We start from the raw sequence: 15,114 nt of genomic DNA, 5'->3' as shown, positions 1-15,114 counted from the left end.
CTGCAAACATGAAAACCCAGAATATGCAGAAACTACAGCGTTGTAAACCACCCAGCGGATTCGCTTGCATTCATTATAGAAGAAGAGAGGGATAAAATGAAGCTGTATCGAGCACATCCATCCTCTTTTTGAGAACCGCTGTCACTGCACCCGCAACCTGCTGACCCTGGGGCAGCCCTCAGCTGAGCAGCAAGACCTGATTGCAGCGGGGATGAACGCAGCTGAGCTGCAGCAAGGAGCTCGTTGCTGTGGCCCTGAGCTGGTGCTGCATGCCCACAGCACACGGCCTGGCTGCCGGGCACACTGCTGCGGCCGGTTGTAGCTCGTGGGCGTTGTTTGCAGCTATCAGTTGCTCCACCGCAGAGTTTAGCTCGAGATAAATCAAGGCCCTTTCACTGAGTCCCGATGACTCACAGCCACAGGGCACGGAACCCTTTTATCTGCTCGGCAGCCGGTTTAATATAGACAGAAGTTCAGTCCGGAGCTCGGAATCGTTTCCGTCTCTTTACTTCTCATTAGAAGCAAGTCAGATGAGGGAAAACAGTGAGAAATTTCCCCGTGTCTCCTCTGTTTCTAGTGTCTCTGAGATGACTGCCTCCAAACCGCCTGCACTGGGTCATTTGCCTTCTGTTTCAATTGGCAGAAAAATGTGCTTTTGCTCCCAAGTGCCATTTGTTTTAAGCTGCGGTTCTGCGGGCGTGGATGCCTGCTCCGTCCATAGAGACCTCTCTGTCCATGGGCTGAAGCCGATGAGATGAGAGGTGGGCAGGAGCAGCCTCCCCATCACTTTGCTTTTAGACGCCACAATCATGCAAGGTGAAATGAGAGGTCTCTGGCAGCCCACTGCTCCTCCTGAGGAAACAGGATGGCGGAGGGCACGTAGCGACGTCGGTATTAATATCCTGCCTTCTTGATGATGGCTTTGTAAGCACCATCGCCACAGGTGCAGCTCTGCAGTGCCACGACCTGCCGGACAGCTGCCGGGCTTTTGTCACACTTATTCCTTGCTTGGTGTTTCACCAGTGAAGTGGTGCTGGGAAGGCCTTGCCCACGAGTGCCTGGCCTTGTGCACTCAGCCAAGAGGTGGCAGCTGAGGGAACGCTGTGAAGCTGACACCAGTGCAGACCCCCGGTGCTGCCACGGATGGGCACAGCCCCATGCGGCACCGCAGACCTGGGCCGGGCACTGCTTGCAAGTGGGGTCCCCGTGGCTGCACCTCGGTGAGGAAGGGACCAGGTGCCAGCCTTCCTCGGGACCTGTGCGTGTTTGTCATGACTGTTTAAAGAAGAATGTCAAAATCGGAGTGGAGTAAAAAGATCACTTAGCTCCGTTATGTTCAGAAGCTGAGGAACGGCTGTTGGGCGCTGGAGACGGGTTGGGGTTCTGGCTCTCCTGGGTCACGCCAGGTCCCAGTGCCCGCTGCCGTGTCCTGCTGGCCGGGTGCTCACCGCCTCCTCTCCCCCGGCCCCAGGTCATCGTCCCCTAAAATGACGCAGCAGATGCGGGACTTGCAGCTGGCACAGGCCAGGAAGCCGCCGGGCCCGTCCTCGCCGAACGCGGCCAAAAGGCTGTACCGAAACCTCTCGGGGAAGTTCCGCGTCAACTACACGTCCTTCGACGAGGGCAGCCTGGCGGGACGGGGCGAGAAGGAGAAGCTCCGCAAGTCCTACCTGGTAAGTGCCGCTGTCCCTCGGAGGAGGGGAGAAGGGGATGGGGGCACTACAGGGGCCATGAAACCCCCAGTGCGTGACGTGGAGCTGTCCAGGAGTGGGGCAGTCACTCAGCATTGTCGGCCGTGTCTCCAAGGGCTGGTGGTCCCAAGCCCCCGGCCTTGGGCAGCCCCCTGCTGGGATTAGAGGTGTTGGGGTGCAGGAGGCTGCTCCGTGCCCAGCTGACCCGCGCATCTCCCTCCATCCAGTTCCAGAGCAATGCTGCTCTCTTCGAGGCCGTGGAGCTGCAGGACCTGGACAGGGTGCAGGAGCTGCTGAAGCAGTACAGCCCCGAGGAGCTGGACCTCAACACTCCCAACAGCGAGGGGCTGCTGCCCCTGGACATCGCCATCATGACCAACAACGCGCCCATCGCCAGGGCCCTGCTGCAGGCGGGAGCGAAGGAGAGCCCGCACTGTGAGTTGTCTGGGGACAGGCAGAGGCAGCGGGGATGGTGAGAGGCTTTAGGCAGCTTGGGGGGCTTCTTCTCCCCTCCTGGGGGTGTGTGTGTGTGTGTGGTGGGCAGGAGCGGCCTGTGCTGCAACCCAGTGCTCCAGCTTGGGCAGCAGAGCCCATTTCTCATGCTGCATGTGCCATGGAGCAGCTGGGAATGGCACCGTCCCCACATTGGATGGTTGGACTGGATGATCTTGTAGGTCTTTTCCAACCTAGCTAATTCTATGATTTTATGATTCTGTGATTTCGGAGCAGGGAACCAAGTGGTAATGGTGCTGGGGGGGCAAGGAGCCCAAGTGCGTGCCAGGCAGGGACCTGGGGAGCAGCACCGCCCGGGAATGGGCAGTAGACAGGATTTGGTGCCAGCACAGAGGTGCTGCTCCCAGAGGTGGTGTTCCTCACCTCCCGCTCCTCACCTCCATCCCATCCCTCCTGCCCGCCCCGTGGCCGTGCAGTCGTCAGCCTGGAGAGCCGCTCGCTGCACCTCTCCACGCTGGTGCGGGAAGCGGAGCAGCGCGTCAATGAGCTGACGGCGCAGGTGGTGAACGAGGCGCCCAACGCCGACTGCTCGGAGAAGGAGAAGCAGCTAAAGGCCTGGGAGTGGCGGTTCCGGCTGTACAAGCGCATGAAGGCAGGGTTTGAGCACGCCCGTGAGTCCTGCAGGAGGGCTGGGGCGGGAGCGGGGCGGTGTGGGGGCCGGGGAGGAGGCGTGGGGCTGCACTGGTTCGTTACGCAAGTGCACGAGGGGACGTAGCCCAGGGTGGATGGGGGACCCAGCGGGATGCTGTGCGGCTCACTGTATCAGTCCCTTGTGCTCTCTGTCCCCAGGAGTGCCAGACCCCCCCGCCAATGTCCACCTTTCGGTGGCCAGCAGCTCCTCGGTGCAGGTGACCTTCTGTGAGCCCCTCAGTGCCAACTCGGCCGTCGTCACCAAGTACAAGGGTAAGGACCCAGTCCCCGTGTCGTTGCTGAGCACATGGTGACAGCAAGCAGCCCAGGTGTGTGAGTGGGATGTGACAGGGGCTCGCTCTGTGCACGCCGTGCTGCCTTGCTGGGGGCTGCTGAGCCCGCACTGAGCTGTGGCACAGCCGTGGCACGCTATGGCATGGCACATCCTGCAGCCAAACAGCCCAAGCCACGTTAAACCACCCACCTGGACCAAACTTCAAGGTGCTGCTTGTTTTCCTCCCTCTCATCCTGCAGGCACATGGCTTTGCCACGCTTATGCTCCCCAACTGGTCTCTGAGACACAGAACCACAGAATCACAACACAGTTGGGTTGGAAGGGACATTGCAACCCCCAGCCCCACCCCTACCGTGGGCTGGCTGCCCCCCCGAGCTCAGGCTGCCCAGGGCCCATCCATGGCCATAGGGACCTCCAGGGACAGGGCACCCACAGCTCTGGGCAGCAGTGCCAGCGCCTCACCGCCCTCTGGGTAAAGAATTTCCTCCTCACGTCCAAACTACATCTCCCCTCTTTTAGTTTAAAACTGTTCCCCCTTGTCCTATCACTATCAGACCGGGTCCTGCCAGAGCAGCACCCAGGTGGGGTTAGCATCTGCTCCTGTGCCCCTCACCCATTTAAACAGATACTTGGCTTCTGGGAAAATCCCCCCCATCAGCATCACCAGCCCTTGGCCCACCGCTCATTCATCCTGGCTGGATCCCCGGCTTTGGCTGGTCACCTCCCTGTCCCCTCTCACCTCTGGTGCTCTGGGGATGCAGCACCTTGGGGTCTCTCGTTGCAGTGGAGTGGAGCTGCTCCCCCTCCTTCTCGCCGCTGATCGGGGAGGCCGTGGTGGACAAGCTGAAGAGCCTACACTACACCATCCGCGGGCTGACCTCGGTGAGCTGGGGGCCGGGCTGCGGGGGGAGCGGAGTGGGGACAGCCTCGGAGCTGGGCTGCACTCTGCATGCGGGGCAGATGGACACGATGGCAGCTCGGTGGGGAGGGGATGGAAGCAGAGTGGGGGCTTGGGGTGGGGATGGGAGAGGTGGGGTTGTGGGGGGCATAGGAAGGGGGTTCAGCACCCCCTGCCCTGGGGTAGGGAGGCACTGGTGGGTTCAAGGAGTGGGATGAAGCCTTCTATGGGGTATGGGCTCTCAGACAAGCCAGCAATGCCGCAGTCTTGGAGCTGCTGCCCTGCTCCACTGAAGGACAGCACGGGGCAGAGCCCTGGGCAGGGAGCTTGCCTCAGCCCATCCATCACATGTGCAGTGATCCTGGGGCAGTCAGAATGGGGTCCTGGCTGTGGGGTCCAGTTTTGTGCTCCTTGCCGTGTTCTGGGGTTCCTCCCCACTTACCTGTCCCATACACTGAATACCACCATCCTGAACACTGTTCCCCCCCACAGGGCACAGCTTACTATGTCCAAGTGTCTGCCTACAACATGAAGGGCTGGGGGCCCCCACAAGCCTCAGTGCCCCCATTTGCCATCCCTTCCAGTAAGTACAGCACCCGGCTGCAGGACGGGGCTTTGGGAATGCGGTGTGAGGGCTCGTGGAGCAGGGGTGGATTCAGAGCTGGATGCAACATCTGGGGTTTGCAGATGGGCCCTGGAGCGGGCAGAGTGGCTGTGGGGCTCAGCCATAGAGCCATCAGCACTGCCCTTTGGGAGATGCTGCCTCCAGCCCGTGGCAGCTCTGATACGTTTGCTCACACATCGACGCATAAGTGGGCTGCATCTTGTGGCAGGCTGGCTGTGCCCTGCCCTGGCAGCGGGTGCTGTTGATGTTTGCTCCCTTGCAGCCCCTTTGCTGTCCAGCACAGGTCAGATCCGCGCGGTACAGATACAGAGTGCAGCTGAAATGGATCAGGCATAACAGATTTTTCTTATTTTTTATCTCCATTAATATTTCTCCCCTCACCAAGGATCCCTCCCCAGCCCAGCAGAATATAGTCAGGCACTTCCCTGGGTGTTTTTAAAGCTCCTAAAAATAGTGGCCAACCTCAGCTAAAGTTAACAGAGCTGAACTTTCCATGGAAAACAGCAACAGGCAGGATAGGGGCATGCAAAGTAATTAATGTACAAGTGCCATTGCCCTGTCCCGATCCCACGGCCGTCACACAGGGGTGCAGCTGGCAGAGCTCAGCCGTGTTACCTGGGAACCCTGCGCTCAGCTGCAGCTCCAGGGAAGACCTGGAGAAAGGCACTGGAAAGAATTTGATTTTTTAAGCCTGGTGAAGAGTGGCAGCAACAGACGGGACCTTGTTCTTGACCTCTGCCATCCCCTTGCTGCAGGGCAGCTGGTGGCCCTGGGGTGCTGCTGGTTCTGGCCCCTGTGCCCCATTTGTGGCAGCACTGCCCACAGGGAGGTCCCCAAATGTGCCACGTGTCCTGGTCCTGCTGCCTGGGGGAGGACGGTGGATCCCCAACATCATGGCACCATTTTGGCTGGGAGGGACCTTACAGCCCATCTTGTTCCAACCCTGTGGGCTCCCATAGAGCAGGCTGCCCTGGGCCCATCCACAGCCCTGGGCACCTCCAGGGACGGGGCACCCACAGCTCTGGGTAGCAGTGCCAGCACCTCACTGCCCTCTGAGAGAAGAATTTCCCCCTCACATCTCACCTAAATCACCCCTCTCCTAGTTTAAAGCCATTCCCCCTTGTTCTGTCACCACATCCCTGATAAAGAGTCCCTCCCAGCTTTCCTGTAACCTCCTTTAGGCACTGGAAGGCCACTGTAGGGTCTTCCTGGAGCCTCCCCTTCCCCAGGCTGAACACCCCCAGCCCTCAGCTGTCCCCATAGCAGAGGTGCTGCGTCCTCTGACATCCCCATGTCCTCCTCCAGCCCTGCTCCAGCAACCCCACATCCAGCAGGAGCTGGATGCAGTGCTGCAGGTGGGGGCTCAGAGAGTGGAGCAAAGGGGACCATCCCCACCCTGCCCTGCTGGGATGCCAGGGGAGGGGGCAGCCCCACAGCGATGGCTGCATGAGGGTGACACTGCCCCTGTCCCTGCAGACTGGCGGGAGTATGATGGCCGGGCTCCACGACGGAGGGGCCAGGCTGAAGCTCTGGACCATCTGCTGGGCCAGGTGAAGACCGTCCACCAGCACTGCATTTGCCATGGTGAGCCTGCGGCACAGCACGGCCCCCCAGGGTGTCACCCTGGGTGCAAAGGGCTGGGGTGGTGCAGAGGAATGGGATGGGTGCAGCAGGGAGGCAGCTCAGGCAGGGGAGGCACAAGAAGAGCCCACAACTCCTTGTCCTGGGCTTCCAGAGCTGCTCTTGGTCTCATGCCTCTGCTTCCTGCCTCGCAGAGCCCTGCAAGAACCAGCCCCAGAGCAGGAAGCACTCAGTCTCCAGGAGCCTCAAGCACCTCTTCCACCCTGGCAGCAAGTTCCTCAAGACACTGAAGCGGTGAGAGGCTCATGCATAGGGATGTCACAGCCTTTCACCCCACGGGGACATGGGACTGCCCAGCCAGGGCTCGGGGTGGGTCCCATGCCATCATGGGGACCAATCCCATCTCTCAGAAATCAAATGTTTCCATTTGGACTTGCCAAGCTGCGCCTGTATCCAAATCCCTATAACATCTCCATGCATTGCCCAACCCCTCACCAACCTCCAGACCCAGCCACCCTCCCACCTTCCCACTTCAATTCTGTCCCCACCACCCTCCCTCATGCCAGACCTGGTGTTAGCCAGGCTGACCTTGCAGCCCATATGGGTTCCTGGTCCTGCTGCCCCTCTCCCACTGGTGCCTCTTCTGCTGCACTGCCTATGGGCTGCTGGAGGGGAGCTCAGATCCTGGGACACCTCCTCTGCCCTCTGGGGAGACCCTTTAGGAAGCAGTGCTGGTGGCCAGCGGTGACCCCACAGCCTGTCTGTCCTCCCACACAGGGGCCTCTACCTAACAGCCATCTTCTACAAGGACGACAACATCCTGGTGACCCACGAAGACCAGATACCGGTGGTGGAGATCGATGACACCTACTCCTGCCTGCTCATGCAGGACTTTCTGTGGTTCACCAAGGTAGGCGGCCCTGTGGTCCCTGTGCACTGCAGCATGGCAGTGGTGCTTCCAGCCTGTGTCTTCTCCCTCGACTGCCACCAGCCCAGGCACTGGTTGGATGGTGGCAGCCACCACACTGGATGCTGTGCTCTGCAGGGGTGTCTTGATCTGCAGGGTGCCTTCCTTGCAGCTCCTTCCCTGGTTCTGCCTCTCCTGTGCAGGGCAGGATGCTGCTGCCTGAGCCTCAGCTCTCACTAAAAGGGCAGGTGGGCAGCTCAAGCCCAAAATCTCTTGTTGGAGGGTCCTAACCTACCAAGAGAGAAAGAGGGAGCACACCCTCTTGGCAGAAACCTCTTTAGGGGGAGTGCCTTTGGTGTAAGAGAATGCACCCCTGCTGCTGGAAATGATCCATGCATGTGCACCTTCCCTGCCCAGCACGAATGGCGAGGAGGTGGCTTTCCTCAAACACCTTTGTGGGAGGTGGCTCAGCTGGGTTGGCTGTGCTGCAGGTGTCGTGCATGTGGGACGAGATCCTGTGGCTGCGGCAGTGCGTCACCGTCTCCCAGTCGTCCTGCTCCTGCGTCCTACAGACGCGCTTCAAGATGCTGCTGGCCATCTCACAAATGCAGGTGAGGGCGGGGGGTAGGAGCAAGCGGAGCACCCTGTCCCTGCTGCCTCTCAGGGTGTTTTTTGGGGGTGCTGGGAGCTGGCTTCTTTGGAGCAGCATGTGGGGAAATCCCCACTGCCACCAGGTTGCAGCTGGGTCAGCAGGAGCAGGCAATGCCACCACCGTGTTGTCACCAGTGGGTCCCCTCACAGGGCGATGGTGTGCTAGGCTCCATGGCATAGAAAGGGACTGAGGACTGTTCTGGGACTGGTTTCCAGCAGCAGAACGCTGTCCCCTGACCTCTTGCTCTCTCCTGTCCCTCACTGCGGTGTGCAGGGGCTGCTGGGCATCCAGGACCTGGGGCAGGTCTTCTTTGAGCCCATCAAAGACAAGCAGGGCAACATCCTCATCGTCACCCTGAAGGAGGTGAAGACCAACCAGACCTTCGAGAGCGTGCGCTGGGTGCCCATCTGCAAGCTGCAGACGAGCCGCAAGTCTGTGTCTTCCCCGGAGGAGCCCACTGCCCTGGACACGCTGCTCATCTCCATGCAGGTGCTGCTCCACAACAAGAGAGCGGGCTGGGAGCACGGCCACTGGTCCCGACCAGCACCCTGAGGCTGTCCTGGCCTGACCCATGGGGCACAAGGGCCCAAGAGCACCCTGCCGTGGAGGCTGGCTCTCTCCAGCAGTGCCTGTCTTCCCAGGACAAGCTGGCTTACCACCAGCGGAGCAGCCATGCCCTCCCTCCGGGCCTCTACCTGGGCTACCTGAAGCTCTGCAGTGCTGTGGACCAGATCCGGGTGCTGGTGCCGGAGCAGCTCCCCAACATCCTGTGCCATGTGAAGATCCGCTCCAACCCCAACATCTCCAGGTGGGGCTCTGGGGGCAGCCAGGCCTCACTGCCTCATGCAGCCCTAGGGCATCCTTGGTTGCTGCCTCCTGCTCCTGGGCTCTGGGAAGCAGCAGCATCACCTGTCAGCCCCATCCCTGCCATGTGGGCATGGAGAAAGCCAAGGTGCCCTGCTGCCACTGCAGCTCCTGTGCCTCTTTGAGTCTAATGCCACGCAGGGTGGAGCAGCTGAGCCAGCACAGCTCTCATTGGGATTGCTTGTTTGAGCCACCTGAGCTGCTCCCTCCAGCACGTTTCTGCCTGCTGCCCTGCAGGGAGGAGTGGGAATGGCTGCAGAAGATGGCCAGCATGGAGGAGCCGGTTCCTGTGGAGTCCAAGAATGAGACATCGCCAAACCACTTGTTTCAGGAGCTCCAGGTGGCCATCAAGGAGCTGATGGCCCTGGTCAACATCCCATTGCAAGAGGTGCGGGTAGGAGCTGAGGTCCGGGGACGTGGCAGGTGACATTTGCAGTCATTACTTGCGGTGTCTTTTGGACGGACTCTTGCAGGCAAAAGATTTCCGTCTGTACAGCCAAGAGGTGCTTGACTTCGGGGGTCAGGTCTCCTTCTTGCTGCTGCTGCCTCCCTCAGATGACGTCTGCACGGCACCGGGCCAGAACAACCCCTACACCCCACAGTCTGGCTTCCTCACGCTGCCGCTGCAGATATTCGAGCTTGGTGAGAAGAGGGGTGACCCGCACCGCCCAGACCTATCCATGGTGCTCTCCTCCTGGGATGGGCTGGCTGTGTTCACCAGCTCCCTCAGAACAGAGGGGGGGATGCTGGGGGCTCCCCGCTGCTCCAGGCCAGCTAGAGGAGAGTGTTGCCTTCTTCCTGCATTGAGCAGGATGGGAGGAACCCATAGGAACATAGTATTTTTCATTCCCTTCCTCTGTTTCCTCCCTCAGTGCACTTCTTCACGTACGACCGGGAGTTCATCACACAGTACTGCCAGGTGTCCGCCCTCCTGGAGCTGGAGTCCCTCCTCTCGCAGCAGAGCCTCAGGGAAGCCTTCTCCGACAGCGAGCTTTCCACCGCCAAGCAGCGGCACCAGCAGGTTCAGGAGTACATCCAGGTACTGGAGCAGCGAGCCAGGCTGGGTGTGGGACATGGCTGGGACAAGCATGTGCTGGGAGGGCTGCAGGATCATCCCTATGGGAGTGCATGCTGCTGTTCCCAAGGAACATTGCAGCGTCAGGGCTTGGTCTGGCGAGTTCTTCCTACAATAGTTGTGTTAAAGTCCTGGTTAGAGAGCTGGATGATTCCACTGGGCCTCGGAGGGCCTTTTGGGGTGGGCTTGCAGAGGAGCACCCCACAATTCCCCTGTTCCCAGCACCCTGCAGCCTGCAGGAACCGGCAGTGGGAGCACATCCCACCAAGAGCCGCGTGGGGGTTCTGCCTGGGAATCTCCCTAAAGCTTCAGCCTCTCAGGAAAAGCGTGTGGGCATGGGTGGGGGTTCGGTTCCATTTTTTTGTGGTGATGGTTTGCTCCACGAAAGGGATCCTTTCTTTCCTGCTCTGGCAGCAAATGGAGGAGATCTGGCGTGAGATGCGCTGGATGATGGATGCCCTGCAGCATGCCCGCTACAAGCAGCCCTCCTGTGGCGTGTCCCTCAGCGGCTTCCTCAGCACCTCCAGCAGCGCCGTGAAGGAGAAGACCCGCTCCTCCTCGTCCCACCTCGACTTCCTTCCCTCCCCAGCACCCTCACCAGACAGCAGTCGTAAGCTCAGCTCCGGTAAGGGCCGGGCTCCGCACAGCTCCGCCGCACTGCAGACACCCAGCGGCCGACAGCCCCTCTGTGCTTCCCCCGCAGACCTGCACGGGCTGTCAGATGAGGAGGGCTCCTCCGAGGTGTTCCTGGCCACCGACAGCGACTACGACTCCAGCAGGGCACAGAGCCCCAAGGAGCTCGACCTGGTGTCCTCGGGGCCCGAGTGCTGCGGGCGGCGGGCGGCGCGCAGCCTGCGGGACAGTGCCCCCGACGTCCTGCAGAGCCACGAGCTGCAGCCCGCACCGCTGGCCCCGCCGGAGCCCCGGCCGCCCCCTGAGCTCTACGACAGCGACTTCGTGCTGCCCAGCCGGCAGATCGAGCTGCTGCGCGTCACGGAGAAGCGGCAGGCCTACTGCGTGCGGACCAGCAGCCTGGACTTCCCCAAGCCGCTCTGCCCCGTGGCCAGGAAGTCGTGTCCCGGCTCCGTCGACAGCTCCCCGACAGAGAGCAGGACCGGCAGGCATGGCGGCCAGGGCAGGCCAGGGACTGGCTCCACGCACAGCCCCGAGCGCGGCCGCACACGCTCGGCTGAGTGGACTCCGAGCTTCCAGGAGCCGCCGGAGCAGCCTGGCGGGAAGAAGCCGGGCTCTGTCACCTTGCGGGTCTGCCCTCAGTACGAAACCGGACTCTCCAAAGAGACCAGTGTCAAGGTACCGGCGCCCACTGAGGGCAGCGGTGTGGCTGTGCTGTGCCCAGGCAGGACGGGGGAGGCCGGCACCACGGGCCCGTGTGGCCCTCTCCTGGCTCTGCCCTCTGCCATCCCTCTGCCGTGCCGGGGCTGCCCCGGCTGCTGCCCAGGCTCCTGTCCATCCCTGCTGCAGGGTGGGGGTCACACTGCTGAGAGTCTGGCCCGGGCTGTAAGGGCTCTGAGGGGGGAAGGCCGCGGGGTGGTGCCACGCAGGGCAGGCAGCCTGGGCTCCGCGGCCTCTGCTCCTCTCCCTCCGTCCGTGTGCGTGTGCCCTCAGAGGGGCAGGAAGGGCTGTGTCCCACCGCAGAGCTCTGCCCCGCTCGGTTCCCTGCAGGCAGAGGGGCGGACGGGAGCTCTGGTAGCCGAGTTCTCTTCACCCAGCGGGGATGGTAGAAGCAGAGGGAAAGCTGACTCGCGGTATTTATTTTCCATTTGAGAAAGCACCATAGATTTCTATGCAACTGAAGCGCAGCCCCGGGTTCCTGGCGGGCTGCCCACGTGGCGTTTGAAGTTGCAGAGCTCAGGACACGCCTGCTTGACAGCGTTTTACGATGTTCTCCTCGAAGAACCGAGTTCAAAGGAGAGGCTCCTGGCTGGCATAAATCAGCAGAGCCCCGCGATGAGCGCTCGGAGCCGCGGGGTTCATGTGGGCCGAGGGCCGGGACCACCCGGCCGGGCACCGCTCCGCGGCCCTCGGGGATGTGCCGAGGGATCCGCAGCCTGGTGCAGGCGGTCTGCCCCGGTCCCCCCTCACCGTCCGTCTCCCACCTCTGTCTTTCCGCAGCTGCACGTCACCAGCCAGACGTCGGCCGGCGAGGTGGTGAAGCTGGTGGTGCTGCAGATGAACGACGTCTCCCACGGCGCGCTGGGCGGCTCGGCCGCCTTCTGCTACGGCGAGGAGCAGCTGGAGCACTTCGGACTGGTGTTCGCCTCCGAGGAGGGCGAGCGGTGGCTGCCCGACGAAGCGCGGCCCCTGGCCCTGCAGGCTGCCCGGCCCGAGGGCCGCTTCTACGTCCGCATCAAGGAGACGTCGCCCCTGGTGCTGCAGTTCGGGCCGGCCACCACCGTATGAGCGGCCCGCGGCAGACGGCGCGTCTCTGATGCTTCCTTCTTCCACAGACACCCTCTCATCAGGCGTCCGCGGGGAGGAACGGGATCCTACTGGGCTGTGTGTTTCTTGTTTGTGTTGTTTCTTTCTTTCTTCCTTTCTTTCTTTCTTTTTTTTTTTTTTTTAACCAAAGAGACATCGGGACTCGGTTTTTCTGACTGCAGAAGGCGAGGGTGGAGCGCGAAGACCTCAGAGCTTGGGAGGAATCTTTGCAGGAATGGAATTTTTGAAAGCAAACATTTTGAAGGGGAAGGTTGTGTGTGGGGGGGGGGGGCAGAGAGAGAGAGGAAAAAATATTACGAGAGGAAGCAGCAATACTCTTTTTTTATTATTGTTATTTTTTCCTCTTCTTTTTCATCTTTTTTTTTTTTTCTGGAAATCCTCGTCCAGGGTTCGCAGAAGGAAGAGCCGCCGGGCGCTGCTGGCGGGGGCTGTGGGGTCGGTGCATGGGGACGGCACCGGGATGGGGGTTGGTCTCCAACCCGTCCTCGTCTCACTGCACCTTGGAGAACAACTCTTGCACATCCTTCTCAGAACAAAATGCTTTTTTTATTTTTTGCTTTTTTTTTTTTTTTTTTTCCCCTGAAACAAAAAACAAAACCTGTGCTAGAGACACTGGAGTTGTGTAGGAGGTGTGGACCCTTTTGTTGTTGTAGAGGCAGAAGGAAGGCACGCCGACAGCCCCACACCTGTGTACGCAGCTGTGCCTGCACTGCCATGCCAGGTTTGCTATGGGGCACGGCTGCAGCACGCCCAGCACCGCCGCGGGACTGCCCTTCCTCCTCGGTTGCCGTTCTGTCCTGGTGATTGTGAGTGGCCTCTTGTATGTCCTACAGCATGACACTTAGCACCTAGGTCTCTTGTTCCCAAGGTTATTTTTCTGATCTCCTGTGGTCCATAGTAAAGGTGACTGCTGCTGACCGTGTATCGCTCTCTCCTTGTGGCCTGATGGGCAGCGCCTGCTCCTTAACCCCCACATTACTCTCACTTTCAGTGGCTGGGCACATCCTTCCCAGCAGCATTTAATGGGATACTCCCAACCCAGCGAAGGTTCATGTCACCCCATGTGCACAGTGTGCGTGGGAGCAACGTTAGAGGTGTTCTGTCCCTGCCCAAGCCCTGCAGACATGCTGTTAAATGCATGGGTACGGTCCTGCAGTCCTCCACAGGGTGAGCACATGGTGCAGAGCATGGCCACGTGCACCCCAGGGGACACCCCAGAGCTGGGCAGTGCTGGGATGGCACAGCTGGGGCACGGCTCCCGACAGCCCCAGGCTGAGCTCAGCATCAGCGCAGGGCTGTGCACATCTTTTCACATTCTGCTCTTCCTGAGTGTCTTCGTGGGCACATCGCCGTGTTTTCTGTCCAATGGATCCTGAAGATCCTTTGGTGCCCTCCTGTCCTTGCTGCAGGGTGGGAGCAGACGCTGTGTTGGCCATGGATGGGGCAGGTTCTGGGGTAGACTCGGTGTTCCTGGGGGGGGCTGCAGGGAGCTGGGACCAGTCTGGAGCCAGGCACTGTGCATGGGATGTTGGCATTACACCTTTTGGAGCTGTTACACACTGTGGGGTCTTGTGGTTGGAAACAGCACTGGGGCATGGCGGCTCCTGGCACTCAGAGCCACCTGGGGGCAGGCAGGCAGACATTCTGCCTTCATTTGACCCAGGATGGTTCCCCCCAGTCAGTGCTAATGGCACAGGTGACTACAACTTGGCAAGCTGCTTTCCAGTGAGTTCCAGCTTTGCGTGTTTGTGCTGTCATGTGTGCCATGGAAGCAGGTCCCCAGAGCACCTGTCCTTATCTCTACTTCCTCCTGCTACTGGGAAGTGCTGGAGCTGGGCAAAGCATCATTTTTTGCTCATAGCAATCCCTTTTCTCACATATTTCAACAAAAGAAGGATGCTGAATTCCAGGAGGGGCCCAGTTGCATACCAGTGTCACGAGGTGCAGATGTCCGTGTCCCTGTGCCCACTGCGGGCTGCACGTGTCCCAGATGAAGCGCTGCACCCAGCAAGGCCAGCACTCACCCGTGTGCCCTGAGCCCAGCAGAGCTCCTTGCACTGTGGCCGTCAGCTGCCATCCCTCCTGGCATCGTGTACATGTACACAAACCTCACCCGGCCCTGCATCCTGCTGGGGGCCTTAAACATCTTAGACACCCTTAAACATCTCCTCCAGGTGAGGGCAGATGTGAGCAACACTCCCCGGGGTGCGAAGGGGAGCAAAGTGCTGGGGGGTCACCAGCAGCTCGCCGAGCACCGACCTGGACCCAGGAGAAGTGTTCTGCCGGCAGCACGGCTCAGCTCCTGCCGTTCAGCCAGCACATCGTGTGGTCTGAGGTTTCCCTGCAGGCAGCTGGGTGCTCCCCTCCTGGGCACCCTGAGCAGCAAAAGGTGATGCTGCAGAACACTTTGTGCTCAGCGACGGTGCCTGTGTCCCTGTCGGCATCAATCCTGTTGTCAGCAGCGTCTGCAAGCAGATCAGTGCAGGGAGAGGCTTGGCCAGGTCGGCAGCCAGGCTTTCTCCTCTGCTTGGGGGTAGACCCAGGTCCAGGAGCTCCGCAGGAGAAAACTGGCACCGTTCCTCAAAGGCAAATGGAGCTGTGTTAATCCACAGCGCCAGGAGAGCCCTCACTCCGCAGTGCCTTGCTCGCATCACACAGATTCGTAGAAGTAAACCTGAACTGTGACGCTCTGCATTTCCCCCCCAAAATCAGGAGCTTGTTGGCACCAGTTCTGAGGCATCTGCGTTTCTTTTCTCCCATCCAAGGGGAGTTGCTCAAACAAATCCAGCTTTGTGTTTCCCAAGGTTTGGCTCTCTGAGGCTGAGGCGTGGGGCTTCTGTTGTTGTTTGCTTTGGGTTTATTTTCCCCGGGACACTTCTCTCTTGTGTTCCCACTGAGGAATTTCTTGCCTTGGTTCTGGTTC

The 15,114-nt window shown here is 60.3% G+C and overlaps 1 protein-coding gene across 10 annotated transcripts in view; it reads left to right on the top strand.

Moving 5' to 3' along the window:
• LOC110405722 (ankyrin repeat and fibronectin type-III domain-containing protein 1-like) overlaps positions 1–13,113 on the top strand; it is a 132,727-nt gene extending 119,614 nt beyond the window's left edge. For 9 of the 10 annotated variants that reach the window (XM_021411297.1, XM_021411296.1, XM_021411298.1 and 6 more), the window contains 17 exons: positions 1,472–1,673; positions 1,919–2,126; positions 2,621–2,815; positions 2,994–3,107; positions 3,914–4,011; positions 4,520–4,610; positions 6,129–6,236; positions 6,428–6,527; positions 7,011–7,143; positions 7,632–7,751; positions 8,066–8,281; positions 8,434–8,600; positions 8,894–9,044; positions 9,130–9,298; positions 9,529–9,695; positions 10,146–10,356; positions 10,435–12,007. In XM_021411297.1, coding sequence (XP_021266972.1) covers positions 1,472–1,673; positions 1,919–2,126; positions 2,621–2,815; positions 2,994–3,107; positions 3,914–4,011; positions 4,520–4,610; positions 6,129–6,236; positions 6,428–6,527; positions 7,011–7,143; positions 7,632–7,751; positions 8,066–8,281; positions 8,434–8,600; positions 8,894–9,044; positions 9,130–9,298; positions 9,529–9,695; positions 10,146–10,356; positions 10,435–11,516 — 3,532 coding nt within the window. In that variant the 3' untranslated portion in view covers positions 11,517–12,007. Of the gene's footprint in view, positions 1–1,471; positions 1,674–1,918; positions 2,127–2,620; positions 2,816–2,993; positions 3,108–3,913; positions 4,012–4,519; positions 4,611–6,128; positions 6,237–6,427; positions 6,528–7,010; positions 7,144–7,631; positions 7,752–8,065; positions 8,282–8,433; positions 8,601–8,893; positions 9,045–9,129; positions 9,299–9,528; positions 9,696–10,145; positions 10,357–10,434 lie in introns of all 10 variants that reach the window. The other variant, XM_021411292.1, reaches the window with a different exon arrangement.

The sequence above is a fragment of the Numida meleagris genome, chromosome 13 (assembly GCF_002078875.1).
Source record: "Numida meleagris isolate 19003 breed g44 Domestic line chromosome 13, NumMel1.0, whole genome shotgun sequence".
In the NCBI taxonomy this organism is placed as follows: Eukaryota; Metazoa; Chordata; class Aves; order Galliformes; family Numididae; genus Numida; species Numida meleagris.
Note: the sequence above shows the minus strand (reverse complement) of the source record. Positions and strands in the feature narration are given on the sequence as shown.